At 37.6% G+C, this 16,873-nt stretch overlaps 1 protein-coding gene across 1 annotated transcript in view; it reads right to left on the minus strand.

The window, feature by feature from the left end:
- The window catches only part of LOC308176735 (uncharacterized protein), a 92,270-nt gene that overhangs the window by 73,960 nt on the left and 1,437 nt on the right, over window positions 1-16,873 (minus strand). The window contains exons 2-6 of the mRNA XM_080552866.1: window positions 14,786-14,892; window positions 8,007-8,055; window positions 7,133-7,188; window positions 6,069-6,175; window positions 4,849-5,004 (exon numbers count right to left, since the gene is read on the minus strand). Coding sequence (XP_080408992.1) covers window positions 4,925-5,004; window positions 6,069-6,175; window positions 7,133-7,188; window positions 8,007-8,055; window positions 14,786-14,892 — 399 coding nt within the window. The 3' untranslated portion in view covers window positions 4,849-4,924. The remainder of the gene's footprint in view (window positions 1-4,848; window positions 5,005-6,068; window positions 6,176-7,132; window positions 7,189-8,006; window positions 8,056-14,785; window positions 14,893-16,873) is intronic.

The following is a 16,873-nucleotide window of genomic DNA, read 5'->3' on the forward strand; positions in this document are numbered from 1 at the left end:
CTAAACTCAGGGGCTGCGCAGATGAAAAGCTCCAAGTTGTTCATGCACTGATAAAACTGAAAGGCCCACTGATATTTACATGTCTCGCACATCTGTACAGTCCTACTAGCTGTCCTCTCTACCACTACTGCTAAGCGTACGGATAATGCACTGCCTTTTGTTCTAGTAATATGCATAACAGTTCCCTTCGCTTCATATTTTTACAGCTTGTATAGGTTCGCTTATTTTGATGTCAAAGTCTCTCCTGCAAACCGTCCATTTCTTTTCATGGCAAACCCTTTGGGGCTTAGCCTGGGTTTTCTGATAAAAACAACTTCTTAAACAACATTTTCCTTTCCTGAATTTTCCACTTAACTCCTTTACAAGATACCATGGCCCCACAAAAAACTTTAGCAGTAAATACCTGGGCTAAGCCTACTCTAGATCAGCTAGATGAGGAATGGAGGAAAAACAAGACTGCTGAAGTTTCCACTTCTGCCCCAACAGAGAAACACAGCCATGCCCTTTCTTGGGATAGGATCTTGCTGGTCCTTGGTCCAGCAATGAATCAGGACTGTGCTCGCTGCCTGTCAGCCAAGGACTGCACAAGAAGAAAACCAGTCCTTTGGGAATTGCTTTCCGTTATTGTGGCTGGAGGTCATATCTCATCGTGAAAATGTTAACTCATCTCTTCTTTAACAAGAAGGGGAGCATTACTTAGGAGCCTCCAAAACGATACTGGAGGTCTACCCAGTCTTCCATTCACCTTCTGTTTAATGCACGGTTGCTTTTTCGTTTCTTTTTCGAAACCTGTTCACATTCTGAATTCCACACTGATTGTATTTATCCTTGCTGGAGTTTTTTAAACCTAGTCAACAGGTAGAATTTTTCCAAGATATCAGAGCTTTAGAAGCCCAGGTTGCTGTTTTAGACTCTCTTTCCTACAGTATTGAGTCTAATCATTTCCAGTACCACTGAACAACTTAATAGGCTGCAAAAACTTGATAAGACAATGTAATTGCCAGCTTTTATGTATATTCTTAAAATAGCTACATTCCTCATAGAGGTTGTACAGGCTGTAAGTGTTAGCAGAAACAATTAAAGAACTGAAACAATAGAAGCAGATTAAAGAATTATAGCATGCAAAAACTATTAAGAATTCCAAACAAACTGTCCTTATTCCTTGCCTTGCATAAATAACGATTTTAGATACTGGAACAAATTACTCAAAAACAAAAAATCTTGTTCACTACGAATAATGAAGATAATATTTACCGGTGCTACAAGAAAAATAGGTATAAAGAATCTTGTATCAGTTCAGGTAACTGAAGCTCCTGAAATGAATGAACTTTATCTTAAACGTTTCAGGTATTCAAGCCAGTGGAAAAATACAATCATTTATGTGTTCCAAATAGTGGTGTTCAACACACAACCAGTTAGAAACTCCCAAAAGCAAAAAATCAGCTCCCATAAATAATTATGTAACTATGAAAACAAACAGGATTCAAGAACCACGTTTTTCCTTTAACCTTGACTTCTATCAATAAAATACATTTTATTCTGTGTATCTCTTGATCACACTTTAATATATGCTTTTTAACAACATTGACAGGAAGCAATACAGGTTAACTGTTCTATTATGCATCATATTAAAAAGACAGCAAGGTTTTTCAGGGGGAAAGAAATGGTAAAATAAAAGAGTTTGAAATAAAGTGGTTTGGAAGACACTAAATTAATCTTACATTCCAATCAATCTGCAAATGAAAAGATACTTGACTCAATCTGTCAGAAAAGTCAGACAGGTACCTGATCAACTCAATGGAAATCCTTTTATAAACTCAAGCTATGATGAATACTGTAACCTTACTTGAAGGAACGGCATGCCTTATCCTCACAGACATGGTAATAGGGATGAATTTTGAAGTCTGAATAACCTGATCAAGGCATTTCTTTATTTCATGAAAGAAATCACTCCATGAAGTGTTTAATCAAACAGCACTATTCTATTAAAGGATGAGACCTCTAAGACAATGATCTTGAGAGCTCCCCATGATGGAAAATTTCTAGATTACATGACTAGTGGAATCCTGAATATCTGCTCAGTGTAGTAAATCTGCATAAGAATAAAAATAATCAAATTAGAAGAAGATTTCCTACCAGTGTTTCTGCTGACTTCCTGTAACACAAGCTTATGCTGTTGGGATAATCAACGTGAAAGATACGCAGGTAAGCACAGCAAAGGCAAAGCAGACCAAATTCCTTTACAGCTCTATATTTTTTTCTCCTATCTTTCTATCTATACCTGAAAGTCCAGGTCAACTTTAAACTTTTCTAGTACATTTAATAATCAGATCCTTCGTTACCTTATCCCTCCAACTGCTACATTACAGAAAAGCAACAGGGTAGTCTAATACGTTAAGAACATTTAGATCTTATTTCAGTAACATCCAGAAGCTGCAAACCAGCTGCTGATTAGAAATCATGCTGTAGATGGTATGACAATACTGCAACCATAGGTAAGGCTCAGCTCTAGCCACGCTATCTTTTTCTCTCAAGTTCAGGTACTGATGAAATCTATTAAAAAGCATCACGAAAACCAGCAGTCTAGCTGCCTGTCTCATCCAAATCCCAAATGGGCTTTCCAGTCCATGCTTTGCTCAGTGATCTTGCAGTTACTATGGTGCTGAATCCCAAGCACTTCCATTTTCTCAGGTTGCTGTAGTTAGCCCCTCCTGTAGCTACGCTACAAGGTGGGGCAGTGTGACCACAGGGAGCCTCACCATTTTTCCCTCTAACGACATTCTTCCTCTGCAGGAGGGGAAAGCCAGCCCCTAGCCCCCATGAAGAGTGCAGGGACTCCCATGGATGCTGCCCATGGCGCTCCTGTGAGCACCACAGCAGGCGCTGCCTTCCGCACAGCTGACAGCCTACCCATCAACCAGCACCGAACACAGAGCCGCCACACTGAGGTGGTTTCCTCCAGCATAGACGTGCTTCATTCTGGTGTTCCCTTCGCATGCTGACAATTTCACATTTAGCTGGAAGCTGTGCAAAACACTGCACGCGAGCGAGTACAGGAAGCTGGCAGTGAAAATGCAGGACATTTAAAAAAATGGCACAGAAGTAGACTTTAAAGCAAAAGTTGAGGGCATCCTTTCCCACCGTGAATGAGAACGTATCACTCCATATTAAATACACATGCTAAAACGTACAACTCATCTGGGAATCAAACCTCACGGACAGCTCATGCATTTTAGTGGAAGATGCTCACTGATGCCAGGACAAGGTTTTGCCTTAGTCATGTTGAACAATAAGGTTAACAGCCCGATGAAAATAATGTTTTGTCAGCTGATGTCAATCCCTTGGCTTAGCTTACATTGGAAATTGGGTGAAGAGGGTATTCTAGGGAAATATCACATTCATTCAATATTAGGAAGTCCTGGAAGCTCCCTGAGAGAGGCAAGAGCGCGAGCACCTGCTGTGCTTTTCCTGAAAACTTGTCATTTGCCACATGGAAAAAAAGAGACAGACAGAGGGAGGGGAGGTGTTGAGTCCCAGCGTGGGTAGTTGTGTTGCTGACATTTAGCAACAGTAGGCTGACTTTCACTGCTGAAAGTGAGCCAGAAAGGCTCAGAAGAAAGTTTGCAATATCTGAGAAATACTGCAAAGAGAGAAACTAAAATATTAGGCAGAACAACACAGCAATTGGTATTTAAATGACAAGCAGATACCAAGTGTGGAACAAGGTAACTATGGGAACTTCCTCCAATTGCTAAGAGATGACTACAATTCAAGGGCACGGTCTGCTGTTCAGTACTTTTATGAAAGTTTGTAAACCAGGTTCTCAGCTTGTGGGCTGACTCGGTCCTAAGTGAACCCATCTTGATTTACTCCCGCCAAGAATGTGGCCTTAGCACATTATTAGATTCACAGAGATAAAGGATATATGTCACAGCATTAGAAATAAGTCAGCTTATAACAGTTAAAATGAATAAATAAATCCAATTTCAGAGCAGCTCCTGATCTCTGGAGGGTATTATAACATAGCGACAGTGATTATGATAGCAAGTAATGATAAAACATGCCAGCAGATACAAAAAATATGTCTGAGACTACAGAACAAAAAAAAAAATCTGACATTTAAGATCCACCAATCCATTTTGATATTGTCTATTCACATCTAAACAGCTGCCTTGGGAAACAATGACATAGGAAAGGCCTCTCAGTCTATGAATATGTAACACAAACTGATTCAATATCATCATGAGCAACTTTTCAGTTCCAGTACTGAAGTTTTTATTATCACTGCTGGAAAGCCATGCTTACCAGAACCGTTCTATTGCCCATCACTTAAAATAGAGCCTTACAGGTATTTTTTACATTAAAAACACATTACCCTTGTTCAAATAAGGCTTAATTTACAAAAGCTATTGGCTTTGGGTACAGCCTAAAGGAGTTGTACTTTTCTTGGTTTGATCTAGGTTGACTTGCCATGATAATTTTCTTTCTTTCAGTTTTGTGTACGCTTTTATATTCTTTGTTCATGTGGACACTGTCCTGATGCATGAGCAGAGGTTTTTGAAAAATGTCAAAGAATACTAGGGCAGGAAAACATGAGAAAATCTAAGATTCTGGTAGCCACATCATCCTTGGCTGAAAGGATGCTGCTAGATAAAAACTGGAAAGGTAAGAAAGCTTTTCTTTTTTTTTTTCCAAATTTAGCTAGTGAGAAAACACATAAACATGTGATGATTCTAGACATTATAAAGCAGATAAGTGGTTCCACTGAATAAAAAAAAAAAAAAACTGCACGAGAAAAACCTGTGAATAATTTCAAGAAAGGCACACATTAACTTCAATAACATATACCTCTACTGCCTATACTCTATGGCTTCCTCCCTCCTCTGTAAGTTTTGGGATCTTTCCTGTTGAATAGGGGCCATTGTCACAAGAATTCTGCATTAATATTCTCCCCATAAAGGCACAAGTGTTCTAACAGAGAGCTTGCAGCAGAATAACTCTTATCTGCAAAAAAGAACATCATTATGGGCACCAATAAGAAAGAAGTAGATGGAAGGATGTTGAAGAAAGAACAGAAAACCGCTGCAAGAAGATAAATTATTTACACAGAATTCCATCTAGAAGCACAAAAATCTTTTTTAAAGTCACATTCTTTTAAGCCATGATTTCAGAATAGAAACAAAGAGGTGCTGAAAGATAAATGATAGTCTTAAAACTACACACAGTGCACTTAGCAAAATAAGGGAAGAGTAAGGAATATGAACAGTATACAGAATGCTAAAAGTAACAAACAGGAAGACATATCTAAGCCATATTCATTGGCATTAGTTTTTTTTTTTTTAACAAATATACAATTGATCTTTTTTCATAAGCTCGTCACATTTAGTCCAAGCTCTATCTGGGGAGTTTGTTGTGTACATGCCAACTTTCATAAGTGAGACATGGTTATTAGGCTCTTAAATAAAATATGTGAAACTCAGAAAATGGTTGAGATCATTTGTGCATTTTAATTGAATTACAGGGAAAAAAAAGGTATTTTTATCACATCGCATCTTAATAGAGCCTCTGGATTAAATACTAATTAATTTGCCACCAAAATTTGCTGTTAATCAGTTGCATGTCAGGATACATTCTGAGTGACATTTAAATTATAAAGTATAGTGGGATTATCTCCACTCTTGCAAATTACCTCTTTATAAAAGTCAAAGTAAACATTATGCACTCACTAGAGATATCATTAGTCTCCTGTTTACTCTCTGTATGATTCTTTGGATTATAGGCTGTCTCAGTCTATAGATATAACACTTAGATCAATTTGGAAAAAAAGGAGTTGCATGTTTTAAGGCTGACCTTCAAAGATCCAGCCTCCAATGACCAACCTCATTAACCACTGTCTCATCAGGTTTATGTGCAGCTGACAATCTTTCTCTAAAGACTAAACTGAACCTCCCATAGAGCACTGAAAATGCAGACGACTCCATCATCAGTACATTGGCCCTGACTCATGCTCTGTAGTTTAAAAACTACAGGAAAGAGACATATGAGTAGAAGCTCGCTTTCTATCTTACCTTTGTACGAAAAATGTCGATCAACTAAAGAGTACAGCTGAAGGAAGATATAGGAAAACAAGGCAGACAAACGGATGGATGAAGCAATTAAATAATGGATGAAGTATCTGTAACAGTATCACAAATAGTTACTGTTGTTTTATATTAAAAAAAGTAATGGAAAAATCATTCAACACATAAGCAAATCATTTTGTTGAAAGATGAAAAACTGGGACAGGAAAGGAGAGAATTAGTTCTAGCCTTCCTCATGTTTGAACAGTCTATTACTATTTTATAAAAATTATAATTGAAGTGTCAGCTCCTTTATGTAGTGTAAACTAAGGAAGGAGCCTGTATAATGGGACTCCGAATCATCAGACTGATACATATTTTTAAAGCCATTCAGTGAGACTCATTGTGTATCATATACATCACCATATCTGACAGACACATCCTACTAAAGCAGGACATCGGCAGAAGAGATGAAGAAGATCTTCAGAACAAAATTCTAAATTTGTTAAAGCACAGAATTAATAAAATAATAATTTCTTTTGAAATGGATAGGTTCCAGTGGTCTCAAATTTAGTCTAAAATCTAAATAAAAAAATTAGAAAAATCTTGAGAAATATCTCAAAACTTTGACTAATCCTGATTTTTTGACACAATGAAAAAGAAAACAATGGCAGAATATCTGTTCTCAATTACAGCTTTGGTCTCACAGTCACACTTTCCAATGATCTTGAACTTGGCCACTAATCTAAAACCTACAACTGACTAAGTATAGATTTAGGGGTATAGTCAAGTGCAATTCACAAGGGAAAGGACAGTGTCTCTAGAATAGAAGAAAAAAAAAAGCAATACTGCCTGAGCATCCATGTACGTAAGAAACATTTTTTCATTTACCACTGCAACTGTTATTTATGTTAAACTGCTCCCAGATGGAGAAAAAATATCAAGTATGGAGGAAAGCATGTTGTATGCAGGGTCTTTTCCCTGTCTTTACCTAATTCAGGTAATCCTCACACAACCCACAGAGACCCAACCACTTGGATTTTGTGAAAAGGGTTCTTGTGGAGTAGACTCACCTTATTCCTTCTCTTTTGGCTCCACCATCATCGCTCAGCAGAAAGAAGTAATTGTCCTTATACATAGGTGGGAGAGTGAAATAGTTACCAAGGAAACGGGCTTAGTTTGACAGAGATTTGGAAACCCAAACCCAGCTGGAGATGGGAAATTTGAGTATCCTCCCCCAGAAAGCATTTGAAAACTAGATGCAATCTGGCAGCAATTAAAACCCAGTTAACTCTTACCCTTCTTCCCTTTGAAATCCATCTTTCATTTTATTTATCTACTTTTTAAAACATTCTCTTCTTTGGCTAACCAGATTCCAACAGAACAGCAACAAACAATCTTGTGGGCCAACATCTAAAAAGGACACACAGATCTAACTTTTTCAGTTTATTAGGAAGATTAGTCCTTTGTATTCAGGTGAGGAGAGTCCATGTTGTGCCCCTAGGAACACGCGTGGGACTCTCACTTACATGAAATTCAATCAACATAAGTAAGACCAGATTTTCTCCTAAGGCTGGAACTCAGTCCAGAGTTCAGTACAGTACAGACATGCCATTGATTACTTGGAGAGGTGTTATAAAAAGGATTAAAGGCAGCAGGATAGATCCTGAGCTGGTGTAAATCAGTGGCAGTCCCATTGATTTACTCCTAGCCAGAGGACAGCTAGTCTAATTTACACAAGCTAAGGATTTCAGGCTGTTGCATTTGAAGATGCGGGTAGCAGAAAATGACACTGCACAGAGATATATCAGCAGAATGTAAATATAACAACAAAACAAGGATGGGGAGGAACTCTTTGAGGTGAAAAGTCCAAGACTAATGGCCTATAGCTAGACACAAGAATATCCACCGCAGACAGTAAAGGTGCATTTGAAAAGATGGACTTACCAGAGAATCTTTTCCTTGGACAAACGAGTAACATCTCCAGATGCTTTCCCTGGAAAGTTAGATTTCAATCTGAGTATTGCCTTAACTTAAATTACTGACATTTAAAAGCGATGATAATTTTGTTTCACGTGTGATGTATTTGTTTTTACTAATCCATGACTACAATTTTACCTTTACAGAAGAACTGCAGAACTGCCCCCTGCCTTTTGCACTTATATGAAAAATATACACCAGAAAATTATGGAATTTTTCTTCAGTCAAGAATCTATGGATTCTTATCATAATGAGCTATGTTGAAGAGACTTAATGAAAATCCTCAGAAAAGTCATTGTTACAAATGAATAATGAGCACTTTTCACAGCTTAATAATTTTTTCCCCATACTTCAGAAAAAAAGAGGTACTGCAGTGAGGGAAAAATGGAGCCTTAGCTTAAGTGCACAGAAACGTTCCCAGCTGAATTCATGAATAGTCTTTCCAAATCATCTTAAATGCCACAATTCTACATTTCAGATACTAGATTTCATTTATAAGGGCTTCTAAGCTAAAACCTTCATGAAAACAAAAACCAAATTACTATCATGGCAAAGTGAATTAAATTTAATTATTTTAACAGCTGCAATTGTGTCAAAAATGAACTCTAGCTAAGCCTTCAGGGATTTTGGTAACATATTAACAAAGTTGTTGAAAATGAAGGTTGTTAGTAACCTAAGTTCACTGAGGGATGAGTTTTCCATTTTCCATCTCACTGGGATGCTCAAGCTTTGTGCAGGGCAAGCTCATCCTCTCACACAGCCCTGACCAACCCTCACCATCGCAGGGGGACAACAGGCACAGTCTGGCCTGAGCTGACATGGGCAGACTTCGCTGGCTGATTATGCTCAAAGGTCCAAACAAAGACCTTCCCAACAGCCAGATACAGCACCACATGCTCTCTCTGCCACCAAGACCTACCACATGCAATGTACTCATCCCCGTTTCTTTAGAGAGCTATTTCAACTGGAATATGTTCTGTGGAGTTGCCCTGCTGTAGCAGTGAGAAATCTTTCTCCTTGAAAAAAAAAGATCACACCAAATCTGAATCTTCTTTGATGCATAGTTTAACCCATCTGGGAAGCTTTGGTGGAAGCTTCCCCCCCCCCCCTTCCCTCTGTGAGTTCTGCTAGAAGTCCAAACACTCTAGCTCTGACTAAATGCTTATCTAGACTCTAGTTATCTAAGATACATAAATTTCCTCTTTATGAGTACAGGGTTTGGAAAGAATATTAATCAGTTAATTAATTGACTGTTGCCCAAGTCTGTGACTATTTGAAAAGGATATGCATGCAGAACTAGACATTCTCTATGAAGACCTTATACGGGGAATCATGAACCAATACAAGTGATTCGCTTGCTTGTCTTGCCAACATAATTGCAATCATAATAGCTTTTCTGGGTGAATAAAGAATCTTATTTGATAAGTTCTAGTAGACCTTTCATTTCAATTTGAAAAAATTTATCATATATTCTTGAATTAAATTTCCAATGCCCCCTCATATTTTAAAGTGAAGCAAGCACTGATCAGTTATATGTGTCAAAACAGAAAATTATGATAGTGCAAATCAAAGAGAATGATAAAACAGACATTTGGAGTAAGTATTCAAAATTATACATTGGATTGAAACTTTTACAAGGGCTATATGGCTCTTGTATCTACGTACTGTGTTTATATATATATACACATGGTATTTTTCTACTATTTCTTCCCTAGTATTCTATAGGATGGTCTGAGTAGCCAGCAACGCCACAAACATTACTTAAGAACCTGATAAAGCCAAGTATCAAGCAGAGTACGGCTGTGATGAAACTCTTATTTAGACTGTTCAGCAGTCAGTAAAGATGGGGTTGCAGGCAGAAGAACTGATCTGCACTCCCAGTGCCCATCTGCCCATTAGCTCCTCATCCACACAGTGCTGGTGGATTCCAGGAATGGGAAGAAGGAACCTACAATATGGAGACCAGGAGCTATACTGGCATATTCAGTAGCAAAGCCTAGACTATGGCTTGATCTTCTACTTGATCTTCCTCTGTTTAATTATTGGCTTAAATTATTTCCTTTCTTGACAGTTATTAGTCTGAGTCAAATAAGTAGTTAAGATTTTTTTCATATCTCTGTAAAGCTATCTATTCATACATATTCTTATATAATTACTACGTTCCTACAGGCTGGCTTGATAAGTATAGAAGCCGTTTTCTTTCTTTTTTTTTTTTCCTCTCCTCGGCCACCCCAAAAGCGTGGCTTATCTTTTTCCTAGTCAAATTTAGAATATAGTCTGTGGGCTTTGCTAGCAGGAAGAGAATTTTAAAAGGGTTAACTCAACAACTGGAAAAGAGGACTGGAAAAATAAGGACAATATTAAAATAAAAAGGTTTCTGTAGAAGACTACACACAGAATATTGTACTTCGTTAGACTGAAGCCAGCTTTCATATATAGTCTAGTAAGTGAATCCCATAGAAATAATATACTTGGCCCTGTTCCTAAATGGCAGGGCAATAGCGAACCTATTCCTACGTTTAGCTCTGCATAACTTTCACAGAAGTCATTGTTCCTGGTTAGCCATTTCTCTCCCTTGGCGACATTTTTTGAATGAAATGAAAAACTGCAAAGAATTTGGTTTCTGATTGACCCAAAATGGTTTTATTCTTCTCCCTGAAAACCAGTAAAGAGGTCTAGTCACAGTGCTATAGAAAGTCTTCTATGAGATGTCAACAGACAGCTTTCCATGTATGGCACAAACTGGGACTTGTTAAACAACCAGGGTAACACTTCCATTTTATCTCAAACTAATAAGCGTTTCACTCTCCTTATTTAGCCATGTTTTCTGACAAGAGTATAATTTGAAGCTGCAATCTGAGCTATAATTTGATACATCAACTGTAAATTTTCTTGTTTTTCCCTAAGTCAGACGGTTAATACTATTTACAGTAATGTCATTGTCTGGCATCGATATGCAGTAATATAACACCATGTCACGTAGTTTGACACATTTTAAATTAAAACTGAGCAGATAGTCCTTTCCCATACCAAGTTCCACTATCGTTAATCAGCCGCATATTGTTCCTGAAATTTAATTGTTTTAAAAACTGTGATGTTAATTCAGAGACTTACAGGTGGAGATTGCCAGCTGGCAAACACTAGATGAGAAATGACATTGACCTTCAAGCATGTGTATCTGCTTCAGCCCTCTGGGAGATCACCTTTTTCAGATGGAAAACTAAAAATCCCACTCTTTACTGGGAATGGCTACAAAAATCATACTAAAATGCTTCACTTTAATATGGCTTCACCTGCTCTGCAGAAGTGAGGAAGAGTTCACAACTATATAGGCCCACCATGAAGAACCCTATTAACCTTCCACCTGCCCAAGCCAGCCTTCCTAGCAACCTTACATGAAATACCAGAGCTGCTGCCATACATAGATGCACTTCTTGGTATGGTCTAGCTGATGAAGGATGGGATACTGCTGGGTTCATTTCTATGAGCTACATTTCTCAACTGTAGATTCTTCTGGGAGAACTGGAAGGATCTCTGTGTCCCCAGTAATGTATCTTGGGCTGCTTCTAACCTTTTTCTGAAAGACACAAGAAGCCTGTGCAAGGAAGTCTCTTCTTCAAAATCACAGTGACCAGAAATAACAGCTTATATCCACCAAAACCAAGAATTATGGCAGCTGGTCTGGTTCAGGCACCATTACCAAAAGATCAAATATACTCTTCACATTTCAATATGATCCTGATACTAGGTTACAAAATAAGACTTCTGTGGTTGTTGCCTAAAGCTAGACTAAGATGCTTTATGCTACCTTTTGTCTGAACAGACTGTGGTATTGCTTCTTCCCTTAGAAAATCTGACACTTTCTGACTGCGGGACCTTAATAAATAGAAACAGACAATTGCTGACCTAGATGACAAGATTAACATTGCTAATCTCTTATGTATTGGCAGAAGTTTTGGAATTAGAAGAGGAATCTCATCTCAAATCAACTGCTGACCATTAAGATTTTCAAAAACTAAAAGTTCTAGTGTACAAACTTACCGAGAAGCCATGAGAACCAGTATTTCATACTTAATTTGAGGTCCAGAGATAGAGACAAAATAATCATTACTATTTGATCCAGTTTTCTGACAGGGACTAGCATAGATAGGACTTGACTAGCATCCAAGCATAAGATAGATATCAAACCCAGATCAAGTAAAAACTACTATACAATTAAAAGTTTAATAAAAATCTATTAAGACCTAAAATTATACACTGCTACAGTCAAACAGGAAAGACCCTCACATAAAGAAACAGGGTCAATTCATTTATTCAAGTTGGAAATGTGCCTACCATTGCAGTATTGAGAGGGAAATAATTTGTACTCAGGCAATAGCTTCTGGAATTTACCAGCATTCTGTAGCAAGCAACTAATTTTCAGGTTTCCATTCAGTCCCATTTGTTATACAGTCTTAAGAAAAATATTAATCTTTGGTTAAAATATTTGTTATTATATCACATATCATGTCGGAAGTTTAACATTCTTGAACCAGAGAGAAGAAATTAGAAACATCTTGAGGAGAGCATTCTTGTTATCAATCATGTCATCTTGAACATGTTTAGAAGCTTGCTGCTGGCGCCAGGAATGGATGTTTTATTCAAAAGAATGTATTTAAAGAAAATGACAGCACTTTTCAATTCAACTTTTCTAAAACAAGAAATCCTTCAAGTCTTCCAAGCCATGTGGATTTCAACATTCCAGTGATTAAGACTATTTTCAATTATACATGCTTTTTCCATTATTTTTTCATAGCTTTAGGGTAGATTTTCAACACTTGAAATGAAGAATTAAGACACGCAAATCACTCATGACTATTAATGGAAATTGCACAGACGGTGGAAGAACTGGTACAGAACAAGAAAAACCAACACAAACCATCAAAAACTTGAGCAAAACCTGTCATGAACTTTGCAGAATGGATAGATCTTTCCTGTTGTTTCTCATCTTGCCAAACTGCATGCTTCCAACTTCTAGTTAAGGAAGAGAAAATGTCAAACAGCCATAAGAAGATTGGAGATGGTGAGATGACCAAAGTTTCATGTACCCAGGATTTTCAGAAAGCTCTCTTCTGGACTAGATAAACACAAAGATGGATGACCTGTGTAGTTTACACACAATGGAGCTTCTGGGTAAACAGTGGGGGGCTCTCCACTTGTAAGAGGGGACAGATAATGCTGCTTCCATGTTTATCACTGTTGCCATTTGAAAAAAAGTACAATTAAAATAAGATGGAATATACAACACACTTATCTATTGTAAATTGTATGTATTGTAATTTAAAAGTCACTTCATTACACTCCTCTGTTGCCTCAGCAATCTCCTTGTCTCCAGGAAGTAATCTAATTTCATCAATATAACTTCAGAAACAATATAACTAAAACATTCATTAAACCAAACAGATTTCAGCCTTACATTTGTTGATTTTAAGGCTGAGAAGAAAGAGGCCATCGTCCTTCCCCCCCCCCCCCCCCCCCCCAAATTACAGCTGTAGATAGATTCCAAGAATAGAAAGGCTTGTGAAGAAGGCTTATGCAGAACGGTCAAAGTAAGCCCAAAACTCACTGCCGTACTTCCTCCCCCCAACTCATTTATTTTTAAGTACAACCAATGATGTTTGATGTTGTTGCACCAGTTGTTTTCTCACAGCATTATAAATGGACTTTGAGGAACGCTAACTATGTTCTCGTGGTTAGCAAACATGGAATTCAGGGTCATCTCTCATGCAATGAGCATCTAATCCAGATATTTTGAATTATGATATAGCATTGTGAATCTCTTACTCTTCACATAAATGCTTGTTTGTAATACACACTTTCAACAATAGCACATTATTTTTAAATAATTTTGGTTTTGCCCTCAAGCATGTGTGTACAGCTTGAAAAGTTACAAGCCGTTTTTGTGACCCAAATGATTCTACTTTTGTATATATTCAGCTAACAAAATATAAAGTACAATTATTTGGTTTAAGCTGAAGAAATGTATTGTTAAGTACTACACAAACATCATTCTTCATTATACTGTCAGAACTTCCTTGAAATGAATTTCATCACAGTACGATTTGAACCATCCAGCAGAATAATATTAAAGCAATAAACTATGTGAAAGTATACATTATGGTACACTTGATAGATAAGTTGGACAACCTGAGAAGTTTTTGCCATGTTCTCCATTTAGTATCACAATAACTAAGTGCAACTTGTAACATTAGCTATTCTGCTGTTTTATCGTTTTTATGGCTCACTGGAAAAATAAAGCTGTCTGCTGTCATTTCAGATGTTTCTGGGTGGTTGTTACATAGATGAAGACTAAAATATGTATCTTTTATATATACATAATACCATCATTTTTACAACGCAGAGACTTTTTAAATTAAATGACGATTCTTGCTCAAGAGCTGGTTTCTGAATCAAAGCTGGAACAGCAAAATGAATGGTGAACAAATGGAAAGTCTGCAGCTAGAAGTTATGACTCATACTTTCTTTAAAAACGGATGCATATGTTTCATGATTTACTTCTCTGAAGTTTTCTGTTCTCTGGAATTTCCTTAATTTTTGTACTGTTTCTTATTGGCATATTTTATTCATCTTCAACCACAAAAATACAGTATTTGAAAACCATATGAGAACTGTGTACTTTGCAACACACCTTTATGGACAAAAAAGTATTTCAAAAATACTGCCACTTGCATCTTAAAACACATTACTTTGCTTGCACGTTGGGATTCCCACTTTCCACTGGGAGAAAATGAGCAACTCCTTTCTCTACCAAGGTATCCAGCTTCTTAGCCACTCTTCCATGGGAAACACAGACCTGGAAAGATCAGGGGAGCAAGCAGCTGGAACACTGATTGTTTCAGGGATGACTTGGGGAAGTGCAGAACAGTTTCTGACTTCAGAAAATTAAATTTATCTTACAGCTATAAAAGGTGAATTTAAGACAGGTGTCAAAGACAACAGCACTGCTCACCAAGAATGAGAAGATTTAGTTAACTTGGGTCATATGAGAAAAAAAGAACTAACAACAACAACGAAAAACAACTTTAAAGCAGTCTGTTTTCATACAAGGTGTTTCTAAAAAGCTGACCAGTGTTTACTTGGCACTGTTTCTTGGCTTATAAAGATATTTACAGGAATCACAAATAATTTATGGCTGTAAGTACAGGGAACTCACTAATGTAAGAGTTCACCTACCTTGCTAGAACTGTAAATGTTTACAAGAACTGGAAAGAAGACATCTGCTAAGCCTAACACATTGATAGTTCAGTGGAACAGTTTAAAAATTTATACTCACTGGAATTTTTAGTTGATGTTCTTAGTATGTTCTTTACTGGGTTGATTTGTGCTCTTATTTGAGAATTAGGAATATATATATCTTATGACATAAGGTCTACTGTCTAAGAAAAGTCTTGATAATCACTAAAAAGGAATCTAGATAATATCTTAGCACACACATCTGCTCTTTCCCTTGACACCTCTTGGAATAAGGCTGGCAAAGGAGGTAACTGAAGCAGTCTCATGTCTTTGTAACTCTTCTGGAGCATAAGCTACAGTTACACTGCAAGTGAACTCTCATTGCATCATATAGTCTCAAAATGAACAGTAATCTCTATTTTTACTTAGGAGAAAACAGACTGTGTATCTCATCTGTTCAGCTATATTTTATTCCCAGCTGCTTTTTATGTTCTTGTTTCAGACAAAAAGATATTGGAATCTTTCAAGTGCCTCAGAGAGCCCATTTTGTCAACTCCTCTGAAAAGGCGGCTTTCAAAACCTGTGCACTAAAGGGCTAACCTGCATTATGGAGGACACACAACAGCTCTTAGGTCTGTGCACTAGCTCCATATTGACATCTTTTTTTAAAAATAAAAATTATATATATATATATATATATATAAATCATAGTTCGTGCCTACAAATATCTGAGCATATGACAACATGCAAATTGCAACAAAACACACAGGAGCAGAGCTGGGCTGACCTCAAACAAGATGAGCCAACAGTAACTTAGAAGTATACCTAAAGCAAGTTGTCAGCTCATATAAAACAGCCAGTAATAATCTGTTTTGGCATGGGTTTATAAAAGCAGTCTATTATGTCAGAGGTCTTTGAAAAAGTGCAGATTGCCACCTTCTCAAAATTTTCCTTTACTATGACAAAAACGTCACTACAGGCTATTTTCAATGTCATAATTCTATAATATCACAGAGAATCACAGAATCACAGAATTGTAGGGGTTGGAAGGGACCTCGAAAGATCATCAGGTCCAACCCCCCTGCCAAAGCAGGCTCCTTAGAGCAGGCTGCCCAGGTAGGTGTCCAGACGGGCCTTGAATATCTCCAGAGAAGGAAACTCCACAACCTCCCTGGGCAGCCTGTTCCAGTGCTCCGTCACCCTCACCGCGAAGAAGTTCTTTCTCATGTTGGTGCAGAACTTTCTGTGCACCACCTTGTGGCCATTACCCCTTGTCCTGTCGCCACAAACCACTGAAAAGAGGTTGGCCAAACCCCTCTGTCTCCCACACCTCAGGTATTTATACACATTGATGAGATCCCCTCTCAGTCTTCTTTTCTCCAGGCTGAACAGACCCAGGTCTCTCAGCCTTTCTTCATAGGGAAGATGCTCCAGGCCCCATATCATCTTTGTGGCCCTCTGCTGGACTCTTTCCAGGAGAAAAATATGCACCATCTAAAGGCCCCTCCTATTATTTATTCTGGATTTTAAGATTAAATCTACAAGAACAGATTAAAAAAATCCACCACCACCACCAACAAACATTCAGATGCCAGAAAACC

This window comes from Anser brachyrhynchus (assembly GCF_964034855.1).
Source record: "Anser brachyrhynchus genome assembly, chromosome: 12".
Taxonomy (NCBI): domain Eukaryota; kingdom Metazoa; phylum Chordata; class Aves; order Anseriformes; family Anatidae; genus Anser; species Anser brachyrhynchus.